The sequence below is a fragment of the Phyllobates terribilis genome, unplaced genomic scaffold, assembly GCF_046119375.1.
Source record: "Phyllobates terribilis strain yellow unplaced genomic scaffold, ASM4611937v1 Scaffold_8__6_contigs__length_399053987, whole genome shotgun sequence".
Taxonomy (NCBI): Eukaryota; Metazoa; Chordata; class Amphibia; order Anura; family Dendrobatidae; genus Phyllobates; species Phyllobates terribilis.
In genome coordinates this window covers 107,111,138-107,138,481 of record NW_027362768.1, presented here as the reverse complement: position 1 = coordinate 107,138,481, position 27,344 = coordinate 107,111,138, and the positions used below count along the sequence as shown (strand labels likewise).

Here is a 27,344-nt window from a genome sequence, read left to right as displayed (position 1 = left end):
GCTGTTGTGTTAAATATATTTAGAATTAAATAACATATAACAGAAATGACTTCCTCTCGAGCACAGTATATATGTACATACCACAATGTTCATCCAGCTCCACAAATTCATGTTATGTGCATTCAGAATCTAATTTATCTCTTAGTATTTCCCATTGTCTTTGGCTTAGACTTGTTAAAGGGGTTGTCTGGTGTAAAAACAATTTTCAATTACCTTATTAGGAAATTCTGAGTTAATTCAGGATCCTCATCTATTATTGAGCATGAAGAATAGCTTCATGGATAGTCTCTAACTCTGGAGGACTATGAAAACTCATGCATTCATTATATGCTTTGACTATTGATTTCACTAGACACCATGTAATGCTTCATTTGCCCTATAGTAGAGCTGCAGGGTACCTGACGAGTGGCTGCTAGTTTTCTGTAGATTTGCTGATGATTGCAGCAAGACCCCAGCTGATTGATATATTATTGGATCTTATAAAGTATAGCAGCTATGTTGTTATGGGCTCACCTGGTGAGGTGGATTCTCTAACCCATAGGTCCGGGTGAGCAGCATGGACCAGTGACAACGATGCAGTAGAAATGGACAGCGCATGGATCAGCAAGGACCAGGACATTTTGTCATGCAGGATGGGCAAGAGAAACTGCAAGCTGTAGATGCAGCTGGAGGGCAGTTATATAAAAATACATCTGAGAAGTACATGCAATCTGGTATCTTGCAGCAGGGGTACAGTTAACCACAGGAATAGTAGAGATGTTTATGCAATCAGGAACTTACAGCAGGAATAAGGTTAACCAAAGGATCAACAGAGCGTCATATGAAATCCGGTACCTTGATAGCAAAAAGGAGTTTGAATCTTGAAGTCAAAGTCATCAGAGTTGTGAAAGCAATAGCAATAGGATTTACTTAACTGAGCTAGTAGTAATAGTAGTTGGATGCTGGAAAGCAGACATGAGTTCCAACGAGGATAATATGTCAGCTGGCTGGAGCAGAGTTTGGAAGAAGATGAAGTTTAATCCTACAAAAGCACATCGTAGAAAGATGCTGTACTTTCCTAAATACTCAGGCAACTCTTGGCTGTCTGAGCCAGCCTTAAAAGGACTAGGGTGCTGTGCTCATCGGTGATATTTGCCAGTTCACCAGTGTAACCTGGTGTGGACTAGTACAAAGGGAGCCGGTCACAGGAGATGGGAGCAAGGCACGGTGCTGGAGCTGGGTCAGGTGTGCAGCGTCCATTTTAGGACATGATCAGATATCAAACATCAGAATGATGTCAGTTTGAGGCTAAATACCCTGTCTGAGAACTGATTTTGATAAGTGATTCTGACAAGTGATTTTGATGAGTGATTCTGACAAGTGATTTTGACAAGTAATTCTGACAAGTGATTCTGATAAGTGATTTTGACAAGTGATTCTGACAAGTGACTTTGATAAGTGACTTTTACAACTGTAATAATAATAAAAAAAAAAGTAACTGTTCGCTGATGGGACTTGAACCCCAAATTCTGTGTCCCAAAGCCAGTGCACTAACCACTGAGCTATAAACTCAGTTATAAAAACCTAGGAGTTCTATTTGGTTATATGATTTTCAGTGCAAACTTGTCTAAAACTCATTGGGACTTATGTACAGACTGCAAGCAAGCCAAATTCAAATGATGTTTGATTTTGATATGTGAGTCTGATGTGTGACTTTCTTCAAACATCAGAATCAGATTCACAATGACTTTTAGTCACCCTGAGTATTTTCATGGTTGATCTCATAAGACAAGAAAAGCTATCAGTTAGTATCACTTGACTGTATAGCTTAATGGTAAGGCATCAGCCTCTGAAACTACAGTGTTAAGAGTTCAAATCCTGATAGGAATAAGATTTTTTTTTATATTATGGCTTTTAAGCACACAAAATACAGGGGTGTTTTACTTTTAATATCTGACACTCTGATTGTCATCCTGATGTGTTAAGAGTTTCAGACATGCTGTCTATTTGCATGGTAAATTACATAGCAAAAGTAAATTGGGAGTTTGCAGCCAGTACTTGGGTGGATGGAAATAAAAATTTACAATAAAGACATTTTATCATTGCTTGTCTACCGCACCTGCGGGTTTTGCTCTGCTCTGCTTGTCTACCGCACCTACGGGTTTTGCTCTGCTCTGCTTGTCTACCGCATCTGCGGGTTTTGCTCTGCTCTGCTTGTCTACCGCACCTGCGGGTTTTGCTCTGCTCTGCTTGTCTACCGCACCTACGGGTTTTGCGCTGCTCTGCTTGTCTACCGCATCTGCGGGTTTTGCTCTGCTCTGCTTGTCTACCGCATCTGCGGGTTTTGTTCTGCTCTGCTTGTCTACCGCATCTGCGGGTTTTGCTCTGCTCTGCTTGTCTACCGCACCTGCGGGTTTTGCTCTGCTCTGCATGTCTACCGCATCTGCGGGTTTTGCTCTGCTCTGCTTGTCTACCGCGACTGCGGGTTTTGCTCTGCTCTGCTTGTCTACGCACCTGCGGCTCCGTTCCTGTGTCCCAGTCTGTACTGGTCCCTATCCTGCCTGCGTTCCTACCTGCCAGTACCCGCCTGTCTGCATGCCAGCCGTGCCTGCCAGTGCCCACCTGTCTGTATGCCAGCCGTGCCTGCCAGCGCCCACCTGTCTGCATACCAGCCGTGCCTGCCAATACCCACCTGTCTGCATACCAGCCGTGCCTGCTGGTATCCACCTGTCTGTATGCCAGCCTAACCTGCCTGTTCCTGCATTCCCCGGTGTGGGTCAACACCTGTGACCGGGTTCTGACCTGGAGTAGCACCTGGTCCCTCTGCTCGGTTCCTCCCTGGTTCACGGAGTCGACTGAGCCGTCGTGTGACCTTGGTCGGACCGAGTTGATACTTAGTCACGCCCCTCCAGGCACTCCTCGGTTCATAGTCCAGTGGGATCACTAATCATGCTCCCGCCAGTCAGTCCGGGCGTGTGCTTAACAGTCAGAATCAATTTTCAAAATCAGTTCTCAGACAGGGTATTTAGCCTCAAACTGACATCATTCTGATGTTTGATTTTGATATCTGATCATGTCCTAAAATGGACACTGTACAGGTGAATCATAGCTTTTAGTTGATGAGAATTTTGAATTTCTAAGAGATGGCATAAGCATGCATTTTTACTAATAGTTATGCCCCTTTTTGAAGGTCATGCTACCTCCTTGTCTGTTTCCAGTCCCTCCATGGTCTATTACCCATTTCACCCCCCAGAAGCATGATTGGACTTAATTTAACAATCTAACCATGGAACATGGTATAGGAAACCTTTCACAAGTGATGGTTTCAGGAAGGATTCTATAAGGTTTAGATGATGTCTTGGAGCCTCGATGGTCTCTGCTTTTTTGGAGAGCCTCCTTAACATTATGGGAGAGTTGACAAATATGTAATAGAATTTAGGTTTGGCAAATTGGGATACTAGAGCAAGCGTAAATCTATTTACAGAAAGACTAGAAAGATTAATAGAAGAAGCAGAAATCATCCAACTGATTTTGATGCAAATCTTTAAAGAATCATTGAGATATGAAATTCATGTATCTATATTGATGGAATACCAAGGCTTCGACCACAGGAAAAAAAAAACATATATGCAAAGTTCCTAGAAACTTAATGTTCAATGTTACATACGAAATGGAACAAATATTTAGATGTAAATGAACTTATTACAACAGCTGCCTCATCAAAAAAAACAACTCATAAATTTGAAGCAGACATTTGAGATTCCAGGATTCACTCGCACTTCTGGATACTGTGTCACATCTATATTCTTTCTAAGAGTGGCCTTTATGTCATGCGTTAAGAGATGATTTCCATGGGTTATAAAGTGACTTAGAAGTACTCTATGATTTGTGTAGCAGCCAAACCAGATTAAGAACTACATTCAGTAAAACACTTATTCAAGTGAAACAAGTCATCTCATTACATGCATGTTCTTCGGCTACAGTTGTATTTCATTCCTGTAGACCTAAAGGACCAGGTGATGCAATATAAAAAGACAACCAAGATCATTTGAAATATGCTTTGCTCTAGGTTAGGACATTTCAATTTAAAGCCATGCTATACTGATCGACAATAGACATTAGCGTTTTATGGTAATATGTAGAGCAAAGTCTGGTATGTAAAAAAAAACAATGGAGAACATTCCAAAATATCTCAGATGTAATGTAAGAATGAGTAGCCTCCCTGTTTAATTTAAGAGTCAAAAAGCTCTGTTCACCCTCATGCTGGGCTTTTTAGGCCTTCTCATTCTGCAGACAACTGAAAATGCAGTGCTAATTAGATAAATATTGTATTTTAATGTATTCTTTTTAGTGTCATATTTTCATGAAGAACATTGTTAAAATTGTTCAGTTTTATGTTTCTAAAGATTAAACGAGAAGACCTATATATATGACACATAAACTAGATGAAATATAAAATGTAACATTTATTGATGATATATTAAAAGATACGTAATTAGAATAAAAGATAGGGAAAGGAAGCACAAAAAAGAAGAGGTCACATAGGTATGTAGCAGCAATATTAAGATATACATGCAAGAAATTAGTACATAAAACTATCCTCCACAGAAAGAGTTACATAGGTATATTGCAGATAATAAAGTGAGACTGTGGTAAAGTGCAATATGCTAATATAGTTCTCACAGTACTGACTATATATTAAGGTAACAAAACTGGGTGAGCATGGTGTGCAAAGTAGAGCATGTGCTAAATGACTGAGCTGGTACTGACCCGTGTGACCTGGATCCAACGCGCGTTTCGCCGGAGCTTTAACGAGGATAAGGGGTTTTCTGTTTTCGGAAATCCTCAGTCCCCCGTTGCAGTTTGTTTTAGAAAACAAAGGCACATGTCTCTTAATGAATCAGTACCGTCTTAAAAGTGGCGTGCACCATAGACTGGAGTAAAATTTTTGCCATAAGCTGGGCCACAACTCGTTATGAATTAGACGAGTGGGCATTGCAATGCCCCATCCCTTCCCAGCTCTGCGCATTTTGGCAGAGCTGGCTGAAACTGGCATTAAGACGTTAAAAGTTGCAAAATTTTTGTGCATCCTCGTATTGTGCAAAAATTTTGTTACTTTTCAAAGTGTTTGATGCCAAATTTCTGGTATGTGACATTGATGAATCGGGACCAAAGTGTGCTTTACACTCCCTCTCTGGGTCCAGTGCTGAGTCTCTGCCGGTGTCTGTTATTGTCAGCAGTGCTAATGTCATGTTGACAGCTACTCAAGAGCCAATGAGATCACCGATTGTCTGTAGTGCTGTCGTCATGATGCCTGCGCTGCAGATAATAACAGTCGCTGCAGCGGAGATTAAGCGCTGGACCTTCGGAGGGTGAGTAAAGCGAAGGTTTTTTTTTTTTAACAAACTACATCTTAGGGACAGGGGTTGTTTTATACTGAAAAACCCTTTAGATGATAACATATCCTAGCGATATCCTATCACGTTCTAAAATGGTAATACCCCTTTTAAAGAGTTGTCTTATTGAACAGCGGCATATGATAGTGCAGGATGAACTGAGCTCTGTGTTATAAGAGTTTATATGATTTGGAACAAAATCTCTGCAAAATTACATGAAAAACATGATGAGACTACAAGGAGAGATTGTGAGTCCTGCCTCACCCACACATATGATTGACAGCTAACCTTTTATCAGTGTGCGCACAGCACAAGACTGTCAATGCCTCTCAAAGGAGTCCTGTCTGCAGGAGAAGTCACCGGACAGATTTGCTTCACAGCAGAATTATGTACACACTTCAAAACTTTTTTTTGCAGTTTTTCTTACACTGCATAAAGTTACTTTTCTCTGTTTTGAAGATCACCTTGCTTTTGCTTATATGCCTGCTTCCAACCCTTGAGAACGCTGTACATTGTAATCTAAACATGAACAGGATCTCCTCTAGGTAATAATCCACTGCTCAAGAAGCACTGACACAGAACTGATAGCTTTTACATTAATACGTTCTTATAAAATTCTGCTTTTGCCACAATTTTTTCTGACAGCGATTAGTTATGGAAGTCCTTTCACAAAAAAATTATTTAGTACAATCATTGAATTACTTCTAGAAATATTTGGTTGTTTTCTTTAACCTGCATAATATAAAAAGTTACCTAACTAAAAATACTTTATAAAAATACTGATCTGGTTTAAAGGGAACCTTTCAGAAATATTAACCCCTTCCATAAATAATTTATATGATTGTGTAACTCTAAAAAAGATAAACCATTTGATGCCTTTATGTTCCTAAAGCACTGCTCCAGTATGGAGAAATCGCATTTTAAAGTTGTGGAAGCGCATTGGGGCATGATGATGCACTTACAGCTCCTCAGCCTGACATTGTATTTCTCTATCTAACCTATCTAGCCGCACCCTGATGATTCACAGGTCATTTGCAGTGTACCAGATATGTCAATCAGCCATGGGAGGGTGCTGCAAGATGGAAATACAGTGTGAAGCTGAGAAGCTGTAAGTGCATCATTACGCACCAATACACTTCCAGGCACAACTTCAGTGCTTTAGGGTCATCATAAAGGGATTAACCGGCTTCTCTTTTAAAGGGCTACACAATTATATTAAAAGTTTTTTTGGGGGGGAAAGGACTTTGACAGGCTCCTTTTCATTGCCACTAGCGGTTAGGAAAGAATACTTACCTGTTAGAGATATAGTCTCCTTTTCATCTGACTTCAGTTAAGCCGGATGGATAAGCAATTTTTACCCTAGAATTGTAATATAGCCTTATTTACAAGTCTGTCCTCAGGCACGGATACTAGAGAGCACAGCTGTGTGAAAGGGACGGTGGTGGGAGACAAGGTGGACATTGCATGTCCGTAGATGAGACAATGCTTTCTTTTTCATTTTAGCTAGCCTATTTACTGCAGGATAAATTCATATTTTTTTGTTTCCCAAACTTTGAATAATATACATTGGAATAGCATTAATCTGTACTCAGATTAGGTTCATACTGGATGGCCATCTTATGTCTGTCTTATGATGCTAGATTAAATATTGGCTGATAAATAAGCTGAAGTTTTATCTGTAAGTGCATTGGGGTGTGATGATGCACTTACAGCTTCCCAGGCTCACGCTGTTATTCCTCCTATACCTAGTGGCACCCTTCCTTTGCTGAGTCACAGGTCAGTTGCCATGTACCAAAGCAAATTACCTATCAATCAGCCATGGGAAGGTGCTGCAATGTCAGAAATACAGCGTGAGGCTAAGAAGCTGTAAGTGCACCATCATGCCCCAATGCACTTTCAGCCATAACTTCAAAAGGTGATTTCTCGCTGTTGGAGGAGTGCTTTGGGGTCATAAAGGGATCAACTGGCTTCTCTTTTAAAGGGCTATACAGTAATAATAAAAGTTTGGACGGGAAGGACTTTTCTGACAGGTTCCTTTTCATTGCCACTAACGGTTAGGAAGTAATACTTCCCTGTTAGAGATATAGTGTCCTTTTCATCTGACTTCAGTTAAACCGGACGGATAAGCAATTATTACTCTAGAATTGTAATATCGCCTCTGTGAAAAGTCTGTCCTCGGGCATGGATAATAGAGAGCACAGCTGTGTGAAAGCGATGTGGAGGGAGACAAGGTGGACATTGCGTATTCATAGATGAGACAATGCTTGCTTTTTCATTTCGACTAGAAAACTATTTACTGAAGAATAAATTCGTATTTTTTCCCCAAACTTTGTATAATACACATTGCATAGCATCAAGCTGTACTCAGATTAGGATCATACTGGACGGATGTCTTATGTCCATCCTGCAGTGCTAGATTACAATGTTGGCTGGTATATAAACTGTAGGGTATGGGTCATCTCTGATCTGAAACATGGAAAGTTCATCTGATAAACTGGTATCCTGAACGCTATGAAAACAAAAGAAATTCAGGATCACTTCTCAGACCCTACACAATTCCGAGTGAGGATTCCTTCCTGCTAACCCAAAACACAAGCAGGAAGTCCTTTAATCATTCCTAATAGAAGAGGGTAACGGGGTGTCATAGGAGGAAAACAACAAAAAATATCTGAACACATAACTGCACGTAAACTGCATGGGTTAGGTCTGCACAGTCTTTCATCTTGAGATTTTAGAGATGACAAGCAAGTAAAGGAGTAGATATTAGATATGCAGAGAATGCAGATTATCGGCGTACTCCTAGGGTGTGTGTACTGTAACATTAGTTATTTTCATAAATAGATAAAGGAAGGGCTAATGAAGAAAAATGTATTTGTGTGTAATTGCAGAACGCTTTAACTTTGGAATTTACTTCTTATTTGGAAAAAATGTTTTTGTGTCACCATATTCTGAAAGCTAAAAGTTTTAATTTTTTCCTCAACAGAGCTGTCTGTATGGAGGCTTATCTTTTTGTTTAACAAGATGTAGTTTTCAGTTGTACCATTTTGTCATACAAGCTTTTTGATCTCTTGTTATTATGCTTTTTGACAGGCGGAATGAACAAATTAAAACATTTTTTATTGTGAAAACTGGGGATTCTTTTTCCATACATTTTTAATTAAAACATTTAAAATACTTTTTTGTTTTAATAACACTTAGTAGTCTCACAAAGAGACTTGAGCAAGTGATCCTTTGATTGCATAGATAATACACTGCACTACTAGTGTAGTGCAGCTCATTGATTATGCCTGTAAGTATAACTATCCCCATGCATATTAGACTAAAGTCAGCCGAACTCAGCAATATTGACAGAATCGGCCGACCGTCTGATATGTATGGGGGTCTCACAACTCTTCACCGACAAAGGATGTCTTTGGATTTCGAACAGCTAGTCCTTTTGTTCCCTGACTGATAAGCCTCTGCCAGAGATTGTGGCAGGGGCTCTCACAGAGAACATAAGAAAGCTAGGGACAGTGAGCACTCCGGAGTATGGAGGAGTGTATGACTGCTGTCTAATGTGTATGAGGGGCTTTAAACTCACAGGTAGTCTACCAGACCTTGCTTCCATCAGTATTTGAAGAGTTTAGGTGTATGTCAGACACAGAGGCTTTTATAAGGCCTTTGTTTGTCATAGTAATCCAGCAGCAATTGCATTGTGGGTGTGCCAATGGAATGATAGAGTGAGCACTGTCAAACTCCTCACGTGTCACTATTTATGGTGGAAAATGAGGGGTTAGCTTTGGTTCAGAAAATACAGTGGGCGCTCAGCTGCAAATTACAGCCGGTTACTCCTACAGGTGGCATGGGCACAGGTCCTGAGTCCAAGCCATCTTGATCACGTACATGTAAGTCCTGATATAATCATTCAGTCCCCATAGAGCATCATGTTATTAGCAGCATATGTCCTGCTTACATGGGCCATTGATGATAACAATTATTTTTTTGCAATTATTTTCATCTTAAGTGCTTATTTAGGCTGCACACTCCAGCTGGCAGAATCTGTGGACTCAAGTCATGTGACCCTGATGACATCATCACAGAGCCTTCAACACGTCTATGTTGCTGCGTGCTTATGATTGGTTAGTATCATAAGAGGCTGAAGTACACACCCCCAAGTGAAAAAATATCTAATAACATCCACTTATACTTAACTTATCAGGTGCCAAATATTTTCCTGGTAACATCTCTGCAACATTGAGGCAAAATAAAAAAATAAAAAAAACAACTTTTTTTTTCTGCTCTGCAGCCACAATTACATGGTGTGTCCAGTTCAACATGAATAATTTGGTAAAAATCTTAAAATCATGACTGTTTGGATATAATGAGCTTACTGCTTCACCTACGTCACTGCTGCAGATCCAATGGTCATGGGTTAGTCACACAGTTCATTTTATGCAGCTAAGATCCCTGGTTCATGGCAGTCCGGGTTTGTTGCACCAGTGGGGCTTGCATGCATCAGTGATATACCAGGTACGACCTAAACATAATTGAGATGGACAGTGACGAACTGGAAGCTGTAAAGAACGGATGAATGCTCGCTCAAGATGCAGTGACGACACCGGAAGTCAATAGGAGAATAAAGATGGACAAATCAACAATAAAGTCACTGGACAAGGTCTTCAAATCGAGGAACATTTTACTTGTGACGAAGACATGACTCGTACATAGTTCGGTCTTTTCTGTCGTAACATATGGATGCGAAACCTGGACAATAAACAATACAGAAGAAGGACGCCTTTGAAATGTGGTGCTGGATAAGGATGTTATCAATATGATGGATGGCAAGAAGGAGAAACAAATCAATTTTGGAACAAATCAAACCAGACATGTCACTCAAAGCCGCGATCACTAAGCTACGACTTACCTACTTTGGACACATCATACGGAGAGAGCAATCACTGGAGAAGGACATCATGGTCGGAAAAATAGACGGAACAGGGCAAATAGGAAGACCAGCAACCCGATGGCTTGATATTATCAAGATAACATTGTAGAAGACTCTGTAGGAAGAGTAATCTTGTGCAAGCCTAGATAAGTCCAGCTGAGCGTTCACCCATCAAATCGTCATGGCTCGAAATGAAGCTGAAAGCCGCTAATAAATAAATATTGTTAGAATACCAAGGCTTCGACCACAGGAAACAAATATATATGCAAAGTTCCTAGAAACTTAATGTTCAATGTTACATACAAAATGGAACAAATATTTAGATGTAAATGAACTTATTACAACAGCTGCCTCATAAAAAAAAAACAACTCATAAATTTGAAGCAGACATTTGAAATTCCAGGATTCACTTGCACTTCTAGATACTCTGTCACATCTATATTTTTTCTAAGAGTAGACTTGCACAAAATCGATCTTCCTACGGAGCTTTCATCCTTCAAGTCGCTATGGCTCAACATTGAGCTGAAGGCTGTAAAAAAAAATTAAAAATGACAACTCAGCTAAGAGTTCAAATTTGAATTGTCTAGTTTTCTGCTTAAGAACACTTTATCATTAGGTAATGAAAGTAATATAGTTTGTATTTTAATTCTGCAACCTTTTTAAGATCTCTGCTCTTTACAGTTCATTTTTTGCTCATGAGCTTAAATTGTTTATATCCTGACTCAGAATCTGTCCAAACCTAATACATCTAGAGGTTCCTATAATGTGCGCAGCATATGTCCTCTTCTGTAAGGCAAACACATCAATTTTTGGTCAGGTCTGAGGGTTTGCCGCAATGTACCAGTGCATGTTAGAGCTATAACTATTTAAAGTAAAGTATCTTTTGAGTATTTATGCCTCTTTTTAACATATCCTACTGACAGTCTATTCCAAATATATAGTCTGGACTTTTATTTTTCTTGCAATGGCAGGTTTATATAGTGGTCCATGAAGAAAACATTTCTTTCAGCAACATTTCATGTCTGCTGGAAGTTTCTTGTATTCCCCATAGGCAGATCTTTGGTTTTCCTAGAAGTTCTGTGAACAGCTACCTCATTCTGGGGAGCTTTCTCCAGTATCACATCTTGCTATAATATGTGGATATATCTCACACCTCCGCACAGTGAGAGTCCGTTTCATAAGGCTAAACCTTCTTTCTTGTATTTGCTTTTCCCCAATATATTTGGTAGAAAGGGCACAAAACTACCGTTTATTTCCCTACATTCTCTAAATGGCCTTGCATTACAAGTATTTCACGTCTATCTATTCTCTCCTTAACATAGAGTAGAAAACATGAACTTGTTGAACTTTTCGTATAGTACATAATAAACTTACAAAGGTTGAGAGTCACATCTTCCCTCTCGATGTGCTAGACCTGTAGTATTGTCTGGGCTTTTCTGCCCCGATCTGTAAGATCAACCGTTACTGCATGGATTTGGTTTGATGACTAACAACTTTTATAGGATATATGTTCATTTTATTTCTGTCTTAGGGGTGAACAACTGTTATGTGAAATTATAGGGGCTTAATGGTCTAAAAGCTATGATTGTCCATATTTTTTGTTCATTGTGAGTAGTATTACAAAAGTTAAAACAGGGAGTGGTGCAATGGGAACATTCAATGTCATCGGATAAGTAAAGCTGGGTATGCATATTTGATTAATGCTGGCCATACCCACCGACTTCAGTGAGACTGGCCCACATAAAGTATAAAACTGGCCCAATGTTTAAGGCTTTCTCCCATCTTCCCCAAGATGGGATGTCCAGGGAACCAAGAATTAAATGTGTTAAGCCTTAACATCTGATCCTTTTGTTTTTAAGGGTGATAATCCTACACGAGAGGTGTCCGGCAGTGGTTTACTCCTTTCTCCTCATTCTGAACACATACATGCTTGGTTAACCTGAGTGTGCACGTATATATGGGGGGTAGGTGATTAAAGAAAACGGTTGGCCAAACAAGTTCGCAGATATTTATGGCCAGCTTAACTGAATATTCTTGAAAGGGATAACAGCAATTTACAAGATTGAAGCCTTAGAGTTAATTTAAGGATCCCTGGTGGGCTATGGCAACTGAAGGGGTAATGTCAGGACTCTGGTGTTCCAGGACAGTGAAGAGCTTAATGACAGAATGCTGGGTGGTCTACGGCAGTGAAGGGATTCAATTTAAGATCTCTAGTGGTCTACTGTAGTGAAGAGGGCAATTTTGGGATCCGTGGTGGGGGCAGTAAGGGGGTTAATATTTCATACCTGGTATCCAGTGGCTTGCTGTCCTCTCCATGTTGCAGTAAGAAGATGAGCACCATCATTTAGAGTCCTGTTTTCTCCCTTCACTGATCATAGAGATGAATGCAGAGTGAAGATAGAGAGGATGGAGAAGCAATAACCAGTCAGCTGCTCAGTCCTCTCTGTGATAGGTAGGGCATATCAGGAGCACTCTGCCCCATCATTATGGGGGAAGTCAAGGAGTTTGTGCTGCATCAGACTTTCCCTGAATGATGGAAACTTTTATGCGGTGTGGCCAAAACAGTGTACACCTCATTGCTGACCTCACACACAGTTTATCATAGAATAAGGACCCTAATGTGCTCATTTAGTTTACTGATATTTATTACACTGCCGGTGGCAGGATTCACAAGTCTTTAATCCCTCTAGAAAAGACCTTAGACAAATAAGTAGACTTTTTACGTCAGGTCTTCTTATTGCAGCGTATCCATTTCAGAGAAATGCCTGAAGATGTTTCCATCTCTTTCCCGCTGTTCTAAAGTAACCTTGAAGATATATGGCACCAGCCTGTAGAATTTCATAACAAATCTTTCAGTGTATGTATGTGTGCCTGGAAGTCCGCAAGTAAAACGGTACATTGAGAACCATGTTTATTTGGGAGATTTTTTTTTTTTTTGAATTGTGCCTGGATTTTTTTTTTCTGTCTACAAATTACTTTAGCAGCATAATGGAGCGGGAGTCCGTTGATTGTTTGCCTAAGTCTGGTTACCATAGAGTTATCCAGCCGGCCATGAGCTGAGATATCTCAAGAGTACAGCACAAAAAACTTTACAGCTGTCTTAGCCCTAATGACATTTTAGGATTGTGATTGCAGTTTCTAATTGGATACCTTAAAATAAGTTACCCTGATTTTGGGTAAAAGAAAAGGGCATAAAAAAATGCACCAAAACTGCTTTTGTATGAATTAGGCACAAGGATTGAAGACCAAAACCATAATTTGTAGGCTTGATCAAATTGATTCACAGGGCCCTGGTCCAAGCCTGTAGCACGTGGACGAGAGCCCTGCAAACCACCTCCTATCTGTCAGCATCCCCGCCACCTCTTCTGATTAGTAACCCTGGCACAACATCTTTCCAGGCCTACAAATCAGAAAAAGAGCTGCGGATTCCAGAATGTAGGAGTACATTTACAGGGCTCCTATGTGGCGACCACGGTCTACTGACCTGGCTGGTGGATCAGGATCCTGTGATTTAATTTTCTCACAGACATGTTTAGACCAATATATAACCACCAGTCCTTAATCACTTTTGCTATAATAGGAAATAATTTTTCCATAGTCACCAACATGAGACATGTTTGCACAAGCTCAATTTGCTAATAAATTTGGGACTCCTTTCAGTTTTACACTAGCCTCACCACTTCATTAAAAAGTGGTTGAGGCTTAGTGGAAAGGTCTAGGTTAACTTCAGTTCAACAGATTTATAATAATTGAAGACAAATTTGGCATAAATTTTTGTGCTCATAGATGCCATAATTTTTGGTGTTTGAGTAGCTCAAAGATGACACACATTTGCTAAGAGAGGTGCACGTCTTAATAAATTTTCTGCCTCAAACTCCAGTTGGGCTTTTGTTCATGACTGGTGTATGAAATGTCAGTCTTGATAAATTCTCTCCGTAGATATTCTTATTTTATACTCTTTACGTCCTTATAGCGGTTCTGCGACCATGCAAGACTACGTAGTAGGCTTATGCACATTTGCTTTACACTACACTGGATAGGGAAAGCAAAATATAGAGATTAAAAGGAAGCTATTGTACCTTAGTCTTCCCGGACGTAACAGTTGGCCTCCAATGTCATTCATTATTCTGCAGCCATGGGGGTCATGTTCCAGATCAGCAAAGCAGCGCAGAAAAGCTACAGGCAGTACATTGCTAAAAGTCAAGTTTGCTTATTAATAATATTCATAGCAAATAAAGGAAACACATTTAAGAATGGAAGAGAACATATTTTGCAAACTATGTTAAAGAGCAATAAACTTTTATTTTTTTTATAATTTTGTGTAACATGGAAACTTTGAAAATCACTTTATTAGGGAATTTATCTTTATTCCTGTTAAATTGCATATAAGTGGCTTCCAAACCTCTGCTTTGCCTAGCTTATTTACCAGCCTTTAGATGCATAGATATAGAATGTTCTCATTTGGAGTAAATCCCACCAAGAACGACATCTGCGAGGAGTTTGTATGTTCTCCCCTTGTTTGCGTGGGTCTCCTCTAGTTTCCTCCCACACTCCAAAAATTTACCTATAGGGAATTTAGTTTTTGAGCCCCAATGGGGAAAGTGATTATGTCTGTAAAGTGCAGTGGAATTAATGATGCTATATAAGTGAGTAAAATAAATAAAAGTAATTAAATTTGGAGCACAAATAATGGTAGCGAAAGGGTCAGCTCAACACCTGTATCACTAACTCTGGGGATAAGCTGCTGCAGGAGATTATTCTGATAAGTACAACATTCAGAGAAAGAGACAGCCTCTGACCCTTCACTGCCATCATCTGTACTCCAAATGAGTACATTCTGATATCAATGCAGCTGAAGACAGGTCAATAAACTGGGGGAAAATTAGGGGTTTGGTAGTCACTTCAATGCAGTTTTACAGTAATGAAGACAAATTCCTTAATAAAGTGATTTGTAACGTTTTATAACCTTCCATGCTGGACCAAAGTATAAAACAAGAATGAAAATTTAGTTACTCTGTAATTTGGAAAAAGTGACATAATTGGGATGTCAGCCTCTGGGTTTTGATGACTTTGTAGGCTGGATTTCCCTATGGATATTGATGTACCGTAACTCATTGAGCGTGTATACAATTTTTAAGATTCTAGTCCGCATTAAATCATTCATTTGAATTGTTGGAAAGCAGGACATATCCACATTTAACGCATGTTCTAAAGAATATGGGATACGAAAGTTTAATGGCGAGATAATTTGAGTTAACGCAGCAGCGCCTTCAGGACTTCTGTGATAAATGTGATATTCTTTGATGGCATGCAGTTTACGGTATCCATTGTGTGTTTATAGAAAGGATTAAAATTTGAAGCAAGCAACATTTAACCCGTCCTAACTTGCTAATACTTCAGCATTTTAATTGTAAGACATAATATGATGATGTGAGTATGAAATATTTCATTCTTGCTTTGCAGTCTTCTTGTTACTGTAGTATAAGGGCTCGATGTATGTAGAGCGGAAGCTGGTGTGCCATGCTTGACACTTTCCAGCTCTGCACAATGGCCCCATTCACTGGCCCTGACATTGTAACCCTCAATTATCTAAGCATTAAGTTTTATTGAATGAAAGAATTTTCAAGACTTGAAAAAGATGCATTAACAGCTTTACAATTTTGTGCTTTGTGTGCTGGTGTGTTCCAAGGCATGACTGCACACTGGGCAAAGAGGTCACTAATGGATGGTGGAGCATTTTCTGCTGGTCATTTGAAATGTGCTGATGGTGTATTTTGTTGAGCTCTATTGTCTAAGGTCTGGCTTGAACATCCTGGACCCCAAAAGCTGTAGGTGGGGAAACAATATGACCTTCTTGCCTATAATGTGCAATGTATGGTGACCTCACACAGTGTGTGATTTATACACATTTATTAGATTCAGTTAGATTACTTAAAAACCTAATTTGTTTTAGTCCAATAGACAATGAACGGCACTCTATTCAATCACAGCACTCCGGAGCACCATTTGAAAGGCTTCCCCATACACATTAGACTTATGTTGGCCAAGTCTGATTTCAGTATGAGGAGTCGGGGAGGAATTTTTCCCCTAATATGGAACTATTCATGTTTGCCCCATGGGGTTTTTGCCTTCCTCTGGATCAACATTTTAGGATATAGGTTGAACTTGATGGACTTAAGTCTACCTTCATCCTCACAAACTATGAAACTAAAGGTGTGTCGGGAGAGATAAGGATCCGGCATGTCCAATTTGGGACTGCCGTTCCTTTTTTTCTTTAGCAATAAGCCACTTCCAGAAATGTCCATCAATGGATCTCTCATAGAGAACATAGAGGTGCTCAGCAGAGTAAGCGCTCCTGTGTAAGAGAGAGGTAGGACAGATAGTTGCCAGCTGAACGATTAACGGAACCATCGTTGAGTCAACAGCCATCTAATGTGAGTGGGGGCTTTAGGTTCACCAGGGATCTCAGTGGTTGGATTTCCAGATTTGGGAATAAGACTGGCATATGAAACGCCAGTCTTGAAAAATTACCTCTAGAATTCCCAGTGTTTTCTTTCATTGCTCCTAGGAGCCAAAACATTTGCACCTGTAATAGGCTACCCTTGCAGTGGTAGCATAGTAAAGACGTTGTCCACTATCTGGACACCCCCTTATTAAATAAAGTAATTTCCTTTAAAATAAAAAATGTACTCACCTTCTGCTCTGGCACTATTAAAACAATACAGGGCTAGGTCTGCCGGGGCTTTCGGTGTACTATTGGGCTGCTGCTCTCTTTCACTCCTTGGATGGATGTTGGACAAGGGGAAGAAATGAAAGCGCAGCAGCGCAGTAGTGGTCGTTGATTGACTGCAGAGCTCACAATCCGAATTCTGGCAGATGGGGCGTCAACATCAATGGAATGGCACTAGCACGGAAAGTGAATATATGTTTATTATTTCATTTTACAAGGGGGCTACTTCATGTAAAAAAGGGGTTGTCCAGATAGTGGACAACGCCTATAAGGTGTCAGATCCTCATTAATAATTTTTTGTTAAAATTAATGGGTCAACAATGTAATGCATGATCCTACTGTGTCCCCTGCTTTTTGTAGCCTCTTTCCATTCTGGTTAACTGATGGAGGTCTCAAAGGAAGGATTTTGCGCTATTAAATATGTATGCTCTAAGGGTATGTGCCCACGATCAGGAAATGCTGTGGGTTTGACCCTGCGTGTTTATTGCAAAGTCAAAAACGCAGCGTCCAGATGTTACAGCAAAGTGGATAGGATTTCTAGAAATCCCATGTCCACTATGCGTGCATCTGAAGCTGTGGATCACCCACGGACATTGACATGCGGCGCGTCTTTCGGGACCGCAGCATGTCAATTTCTCTTGCGGAGCCGCTCGTCTCCACAAGAAAAATTTGACCACTAGTGATCTCAGGCCACCACTGATGAGCTCCCGAGAGATGCAACCTTTTGGCCATGACCCATAGGTCTCTGTTACTGTAAATCTCACTCAACATTTCGAGCACACTGCTATTGATATAACATAGATCGCTGCTTAGACCATTGTTTCGGATGTGCACAATATCCATAATTGAAATCATAGATGTTTCCATATTACAATTCAATATCTTTATTCAGTTACGCTCAATGCTACTTCATGACTAAACAAAAAAATTGTTTCAATGCACAAAAATATTAAACCTCCTGGTTTAAGAGAAGTGAGTAATTTTTGGTTCGTTTTTATACTTTTCCAAGTAAATCCAGGGCAAATACCAAATGTTTCATTCAGCCTTTACATGGCAGAAACCTGCAGTTCACTATTTTTTTTTCTGAAAGTCCATCTTAGACTCTCCATTCACCTATAGGATTTTAGAATTGTTTTGAATATTTTGTGTGAATTTTTCTAGGCATAAAAATTATTAAGAAGAATGAAAACAGTATGATCAATGCCAGGACTAACAGCTCAGTGACTTGACTTATTGACTATTTCTTTATGCTCACGTCTTGTCATCTTAACATAGAATGTCTCCAACTCTTAAGGCAAGAGAAACATTACACCATTGAATGCCGATTGCCAGCGCCACACTGGAAGCCCCACAATAGCACAGCTGTCTTTTTGATGTGCTCCATCTGCTGCCTTTGCCCATGCTTGGCATGTATGGTAGAGTCACAGTTACACTCTGTCTACTGTTTGTCTTGTTCCGCTTACATTTTTGAAGGTTGTATACTGACACTTCACAGTGTTACTTAGAATGACAGGAATTTGCAGCTGCACCTTGTACATACGGTGTTGACTATTTTTGTAGGGTCTGATGCTTCTGGAAAACCCAGACTTTTATTCTGCAACCTTTGCTGCGGATATTATTTCTGAAATGCAATCCCATATTAACAGCCCTTGACTCTTCCAGTGGACCTTCCCTCAGCATCATATGTAGATAACACAAATCGTAGGGTTTTCATTTTAAGCGCTGCTCATTTTGGACTTAGAAGTCCAGTGGGCGGTACTGTTAGCGGTTAACAGCTTTTCTGGTATAAGTATACATACATAGATGGCTGTCAGTCAGTAAGTTGGGCCGCCCAGTGGACATCACAGCCCAGATTGAGCAGAATTTTCTATGAAAAAATTGCACACTATGCAAAATCTTTTCCCACTAAACCTTATATCACAGTAAACTGCTGCCCACCAACTGGACGGCATGTCCACTGTGACAGGTTACATTTAAACTGACATCCTTCTTATTGAGATTCATTGTAGAGTTGTAGCTATTAAAACAGAAGTCTAGGAGCTGGTGTCATGATGACCACCTTAAAGAGTACCTATCACCAATCTGGGGCTGCCCTTTGTATTTAATAAAAGAGTGGGCAACCCCTGATTGGTGATTTTTTTTTTTAATAGCACATAGTAACAAGACCGCTTATAAGTTCCTCTAATGTCTCTCAAAACTCAGGCCCAAACTTGCAGGAGGTGAGATCCCAGCATGCAGAGTGAGACCCCACAACTTTCCACGGCTACTATCGCAGTGAAAGAGTGACATCTTGCTCTTTTTACTAACAGGGTGCTGCAGCATACTTTACTAAGCCGTTACCGAACAGAATTATCATTAGTGAGGTTACTGTTAGGTAACAGCTTGGTGGAATATGTGGCAGTGCAAAGTTAGGGCAAATTGCGGGGACGAGTTGAGCCCTTTCGGGGAGGCATTAGGCACATTTGTAATAGAGTGGAAAAGCTGCCAACATCTCCTTGAAGATCCCATTGTTATATAATGCATTGCCATGGTTTAAATATTTTTTTTATCTGATTTGTCTGCTGCAACAGTGGGTTAACTGCAGACAGGGTTAACTATTAGGGCCAGCCCAGGATGGGAGGAGTAAGTGGCTCCAGGGAATGCAGTTTCCTGTTGTTAGGCAGATAGGGAAAAGTACTGAGAAGTGAAAAGACCTATGGTCTTGCAGCTTGCAGACCTGCATTGAAATGGGTGTTTGTGGGCCAAGGAAGGGAAGCAATATCGGATAGCATGTTCTGAAAGAAACAAGGACTAAGGGGCAGAAGGATTCTGGTTATCCGGCAAGGGAGTCAAGCAAGGACTCAACGGAAGGATTTCTTCTCTCAGGCAATGGAGTGTGAAGCAAACAATTATCTATACTAGATAAGAAATTAGAGTGTAGCCAGGCCTGAGGGTCATAGAGGAGAAGATGGCCAGGCTGAGACACAAGAGTTCTCGTACGGGGAACTGAAGATGCATTGGCATATCAAGGAGCGTGTGGCCCTCATCGAATGCGCTTGGAGAATAGTAGTGAGAAGTCTTACTGTCGTACTTGCGTACCTTATCCTATGAGCCCCTCACAAATCAAATGGGCATTGAGACTAGCTGTGAGGGTCCATAGTGACAGACCTCGACCCATGAGGTCCTCACAGGGAAATATGGTGGTTCCCATAATGGTTTGCTGGACTAGTGTGACATGTAATAGAAGTAATGTACTGCTTCTGGATTGTGCAGAAGAAGTATTCGTAAAGTATTGTACCTGCTAACTGTACATACTTCTCATCAAGTTGTTTAGTAAAGGAAAGTTTATTTTTGGACTCTGGTCTCCCTCCTTCACATCTATCTCATCAGGTCTGGCCTGCTAAGTCAAGTGGAACTATGCGGTCTGAAGTGGCGTATCGCCGACTGTAACAGCAGCACACACAGCTGGCTAGGACCCACTGTTCCTTTAGCTCAGCTGGGTGTGGAAGATGCGCACCTTGGTCACAATTGCCACCCTGCCCGTTACACATTTATGAACGGTTTTCTTACTAGATGATGTTTAAAAAAGTCACCAATCTGAGGCTGCCCCCTCTTTTAATAAATAAAAAGGGAAGCCCCAGATTTGTGATTTGAACTCTGTAAAACATTAGATCCCAAATCTACTGGCTGCGACTTATCTTCCCACCAACCAAAAAGAATGGGTGATTGAATTCCCTACGCCCGTGCCTTACTCTGTTGGACAGTTGGGAGGCCCCTATACACTGCAGATGGTCTGTCCATAGTGAGATCCCACTGAGTGCGAAAAGACAAGCACATTTCTCTTGCATGCAGATGGCCAAAACCTGGAAAGAATAGGGTGAAAGATTAGTAAAAGGAAAGGATAGCAAAGATATATAGAGCCCTAAGATATTATGGCCAAGTAGAAAGATATATTTTAAAGACAACCACAACTAAAACGATAGGGGTTTAGTGGATCATGAATGGGTTCTCAGGACTTGAAAATTGATGGTCTGTCCTTAAAATAGATCAGCCTTGTTTCATCAAGAAAGTCCAACCTCAAAGTAAACACCCCGCTCAGAAGAATGTAAAGGGACCTCATCCTTGCCTCTTCAACCAATGTATCTTTCTTGAAGTGTTGTCATGACTGGGCATCTTGACATATTATAAGCCTACACAAAAGTTTCTAAAAAATATAGAAAATTACAGTGCTTTGTGCAAAAAAGGGGTACTGCAACATATACGACTTACAGCTTGGTTCATTATTTGTTGCAGATCTTTAACACTATATGACAATTTTGACTTGAAAGCAACTTTTGTTTTTCCCAATAGATGACCTCTCAGTATTTCCCGTTTATTGGGCTTGTTGCTTACGTCAAGCCCTCATTATTTTTTGCATTGTAGGCAGTATCAGCATGTGCAGTTCTTCATAGCGCATGTCCTAATCTGGTTCCATTTTGTTTATTTACAGGTCACTCTGCATTTGACCCCGATCGCAACAGTCTTGTTTCATCATAAACCTCTGGTGTTTATCTTAAACTCCCCACGGCCTGTCACGTGGAAGCTGAAGACTGCGAGACTAGAAGCCAACATTCCAAGATTTTTCTTTGTGAGTATATATGTGGTTGCGAAATAAGCAGAGGTGCAGCTGCATATGGAATAAATATGTTGGCTTGTTTTGTGTTGTCACTGTAGCAGCGTATACTTTTGGCTTGCAGACACTAGTTTTATTGAGACTGCTACAATCACTGGGTTTTAGGAAGGATCATGAAGATTATTTAGCCTTGGCAAACTGTCTTAATATAATGGAAGAAGATTCTTTATTAAAAGACACACGTTTTTGGTTAAGACTTCACTAGCGCCTAACTGCATTAGTCATCTGGTTAGTCAGACAATAGAAAGGGCGAGGCTCGGATGTGATTGTTCGGAGAAATCATGTAATCTATTCACATCATTCTGCAATGACAACTTCTAGGATTCCCTTTAAGGCCCCGTCACACTTAGTGACGCTGCAACGATCCCGACAACGATACGACCAGTCAAGGATCGTTGCTGTGTTGCTATGTGGTCGCTGGTGAGCTGTCAAACAGGCAGGCTCACCAACGATCAGGGGAGCAGCGACATCGTGGAAAGAATCTTTCCACGATGTCCTGCTCCTGGTTACCAGCCTGCTGAAGCAGGAGCAGGCTGGTAACCATGATAAACATCGGGTTACTAGGGGCACACGCGCACCTAGTAACCCTTTGTTTATCATGGTTACCACTCTGCTACGGTGAGCGGGAGGTTACCGCTCACTTTAGCAGGCTCGATAACCACTAAACTATGGAGGGCACCATCCAAATCAAAAAGGGGATCAACATGCTGCACACCACATAAATACACGTGAAAAAAAGGAAAAGAGGTGTGCTATGAAGCAGTGATCACCCAACAATACTTCAATAAATTATCATACGTTATAATAAGTTACAATAAATTTTATTCATTACAGATATAAATACATACAAACAACGTCAAAAAACCCAAATAGTTAAAACACAAGTAAAATCAATATAGTAGGGTTACCCACTAATTTGAAGCCCACCTGCTCCAAAAAACATCCCTAGTTACAACAGAACAAGCAGTACCATAATAAAACAAGTGCCAGTATTATCCCTGGTGATCAATATCATACACATGCATATTAGCTATGACTGCCTGACATTAGTATTCAAGGAGGTGTACTATAGTCCAGACAGATGAAGAGGGAAGTATGTACCTACTACAGCAGAGTATATATTGAAAAATACAAAAAGTCCCAAGCATAAATGAAGCCCATATAGAATATCTGAGCTGGCAAGTACTATATACTCACATACCACAAAAAATACTATTCAGGGTATAAATAAATACAAAACCCTTTCATGCTGTAAGTATCCCTCCTGCGCACAATAGCGCTCAGATCAATCACCTCCCTGAGCACAAAATCCTATGCTGGGATGATGCTGGCGGGCATTCAGTGCCCAACGCGTGTCGCCACTACACGTGGCTTCATCAGGGGTCTCTTTAGCAGGCTCGTAAACATGATAAACAGCTTGTTACTAAGTGCGCGTGTGCCCCTAGTAACCCGATGTTTATCATGGTTACCAGCCTGATCGCTGCTCCCGCTGGTCAGCGATGTGTGCTGACCAGCGGGAGGGCAACGACCAAAAAAAGGTCCAGGACATTCTGCAGCGATCAGCGACCTCACAGCAGGGGCCTGATCGCTGCAAAGTGTCTCACATAGCGACATCGCTGGTGAGGTCGCTGTTGCTTCACCAAAACCGTGACACAGCAGCGATCTCGCTAGCGATCTCGCTATGTGAGACGGGGGCTTTACTTGTTTCTTAAATATCTGCTGAGACTTGGCCACACTGTACAGTTTTGTTGCACTGTTTTTTATTTGCCATTTTCAGAAAATTGTGAAAAAGCCATAGGGGATTTGAAAAAAAAAAAAAACACACTTCTTTTTTTTGCAGTATATATTTGGAAAATTGCAAAAAATTGTGTTTTAATTTTTTTTAGTATCTAACCATTGTATACTTGATTTAAAGCGGATCTGTCGCCAGGTTTCACTATACAAGGTGCACACCTTGTGAGATTTATCTTTTAGACCTGATAGAAACCTATGTCAGAATGGCTGTCTAATCCCTTTTAAAGCTTAAAATTGATCGCCACTTAACTATCCTTTTGACAGCTCCTCAGTGTCCCTCTTCCCAGCTGAGATTTCACACTGCACAGTACAAGCTGTAGCTGTCAGTCAGGCAGAGTGGGTGGGTGTAGACTGAATATACTTGGACTCAGGATCTCTCTCACTCTTTAGCTGGATTCAGAAAATGCTTATTTTAATATCTAAATCTTACTGCCATTCTGACATGGATTTTCATGGTAAACACCTCAGTATCATCGGGTCATAAGAGGTATATAATAATGCATGACGTATAGGTGCGTCATAGGTTGTTTCCCTCCAGTCCATGCAGGCTCTGGCGCTGAGCCCACATGTTTTCAGGCACAAGACAACTGATCTGATCAGTTGTCATGTGCCCCTAACAGACGCAGTTGGAATCGCGATACACCCACGGCTGTTAACTAGTTAAATGGTGCTGTCAATCTCTGACACCGGCATTTAACTGGCAATTACCGGAAGTGCGTCATAAGACGTGCCCCTGTTACATGATCGCTGGGGGGCGCCGATCGATTTGCATGACAAACCGGGGTCTGCAGGAGACCCCTGTGGTTGTCATTGCTACTCTACTATGAGAGCTGAGGTGCTCATAGCAGATGATCAATTCTGCTACACATAGCTGCAACCCTGCTATGTGTAGCAAAGGCGATCAGATGATCGCAGCTTCAAGTCTCCTAAGGAGACTATTGAAGCAAGTAAAAAGTAGAAAAAAATGTATTTAGAAATATTAAAAATATGTAAAAGTTCAAATAACCCCCTTTTTGCCCTATTCAAAATAAAACAATTAAAAACAAATATCAAAAATACACGTACTTTGTATTACCGCGTTCAAAATCGCCAGATCTATCAATATATAAAAACAATCTGATCGGTAAACGGCGTAACGGGAAAAAAATCAAAATGCCAGAATTACTTTTTTGGTCACTGCAACACTGCATTAAAATGCAATAACGGGCGATCAAAACATCGTATCTACCCTAAAATGGTATCAATAAAAACGTCAGCCTGGCAAAAAATAAACCATCACGCATCTCCAGATCTCAGAAAATGGCGCCATTTTTTTTTTTATTGCAAACTTTGGATATTTATTTCATCACTTAAATAAAAAAAAAACATACATGTTTGGTGTCTGCAAACTCGTAATAACCTGTAGAATCATAACGGCAGATCAGTTTTAGCATTTAGGTAACATGGTAAAAGAAAACAATTGCGGAATTGCACTTTTTTTTCGCAATTTCACCACACTTGGAATTTTTTTCCAATTTTCCAGTACATTATATAGTAAAACTAATGGTGTCATTAAAAAGTACAACTCGTCCCACAAAAAACAAGCCCTCACACGGCCTTATTGACCGAAAAATAAAAAAAGTTATGGCTTTGGGAAGAAGGGGAGCAAAAAATGGAAATGCAAAAACGGAAAATCCCAAGCTCTTGAAGGGGTTAAAACTAGTGACAGATCTGCTTTACTGTAAATCATCTTTCCATGCACTGAGCCACTGATGGCATTTGGTAGACTAATAATATCATATTGGCATTTACCTTGTCCATTACTTTTTGACATGTTGTTGGGAGTAACATGTTCTATCCGATCAGATGGCTGGAATAGCGCTGTATGCAGGACAGTTTCCATGTCAGATGGCACCATTGCATCTGTTGTGGGATGATGTATCTAACACAGCGCCGTGGCTTCCATTATTGATTGAAGCCAAAATATATATGTGAACAGACTCATAGAGGAATTGAACATTTTAATTGCTTCCACTCATCTAGTTGTAGGTAATCAACCTGGGTTCTTTGGTTGTGTCCTTTACAAGTCAACACTGCAGGATTATCACGTACTCTCATTTCCCAATAATCGGGCAGTGTAGACAGGTTGGCAGTAGTGTTGAGCGTGTGTGCTCGCCGCTGGAGTGACATCGGGGGGTGCTCGGGTACGCATTGAGTATCGCGGGTGCTCGAGTGCAATGCTCAATTTCCCGCCCCGCATGTTTTGCGGCTGTTAGACAGTCAATAAACATGCAGGGAATGCCGTAGCCATGTTGGGCACCATGGGAGGCAATCCCCAAAGGCTCGAGCATGATGCGATACTCAATGTGTACCTAAGCATCCTTATGTCACTCAAGTGGCGTGCATGCTCACTCACCCCTAGTTGCCAGTCACCCAATGAACGAGCTTAAGCTTGCTTAAATGCTATCGTTAAAGTATCACTTTTCGCAGAATGATTTATTAATGATGGTTCATTATATATTATATCTACTATTGATGTATGAAAGTCAATAAAATGGCTGTTACTATTTAGATATAATGTGTCCACTGCATTATCTACTGTAACACTTCCTGCAATAATTGATATGACTTTCCCTTCCTCACCGGAAGATTGGTTACCATTGTACCAAGCAACCTGAGCAGTATGTCGCCCTTCATCAGAGAACATAGGATTAGCAAGCAAGGTCTTGATCTTTCGGGGAAACTAAAGGTTTTTTAATTATGAGTTCAAGGTAAAGGGGATTTTATGCCGCACACGCTGGCAGCTGAGTGAAGGTTTTAATTAAATATCCATCGTAACTCCCTGGTGATGATAACTTGGAGTGCATTGGTCAGAGTAATTCTGCATTTTACTCATAAACCTGTCAATGCATTTAGAAGATTTAAACAAGGGTATTTTATTTAAAAAAAAAAAAAGTCAGGGTTTCATAAACATGTCGCGTTTCAGCCATTTGACATTATCTTGCTACTGCTAACCTTGACATATCTTTCAATCAACGTGAGTAATACTATCTACAGAGAAGTATGTTCTGCTGAGATTAATGCATTATTACAGATAGTCTTAGGAAAGAATGAGGGGGTGCAGGGATTATCTGCTATCGTCAGCCTTCTACATTAGTAATCCAGATGTGCTGATTTTTGTTTTTTTTTATGTAAAATGAATTTTCCAGCTCTGCACAGTTGCTTTTTGCATATATGTAAAGTATAATAACTTTTACTATGGGTATTATATGTATCTGTATATCAGGGCGGACATATCTTTGGTGCAACCTAAGAGGTAAAGAGGCCACTATCACCCCCAAATTGGGCATTATGATGAGCTATTGGACTGCAAGGGGCCCATATATTGTTCTTGCACAGGGGCCCTCTTCTATCTGTGCCCGCCAGTGTATGTAAATGTATAGAATTACACTGTCAAACATAGACAGAAGAGTAGCCCTGTGCAAGAACAGCCTGCCAGTTTTGTAATTCTTTTATCTGTCTTTTTTTGAGTTTCTCTGATTTATGACCACAGACCTTATCAAAGTTGAATGTGCAAGAAAACAAAGCGCCTGTAAAAGTCAAACAGTGCAAAAATTTTAAAGCGTGTTTTTTTGCTTCACCGCTGAAGTGGTGGCACTAATGTAAGTTCCCTGACCCTAGTATTATACTTACAAGCCGCCATCTTATTCTGTTCTTGGGGCCACTCCGGTTGGTCTTCTGTAGGCTGTGACCTTCGGATCGCTCCAGTGTTTGCTAGGCGATCTGGAAGTCACTTCTCAATGTAAGTCTATGAGAGTGAGAACGAGGCCAGAACCAGGCACATAGACTTACACTGAGAGCTTGTAACCGTTACCACTAACTTCCGGTCAG

The 27,344-nt window shown here is 40.6% G+C and overlaps 1 protein-coding gene across 2 annotated transcripts in view; it reads left to right on the top strand.

Moving 5' to 3' along the window:
* Positions 1-27,344, top strand: part of TGFBR3 (transforming growth factor beta receptor 3) — a 251,927-nt gene that overhangs the window by 102,588 nt on the left and 121,995 nt on the right. For both annotated transcript variants that reach the window (XM_073643185.1, XM_073643184.1), the window contains exon 4: positions 21,498-21,635. In XM_073643185.1, coding sequence (XP_073499286.1) covers positions 21,498-21,635 — 138 coding nt within the window. The remainder of the gene's footprint in view (positions 1-21,497; positions 21,636-27,344) is intronic.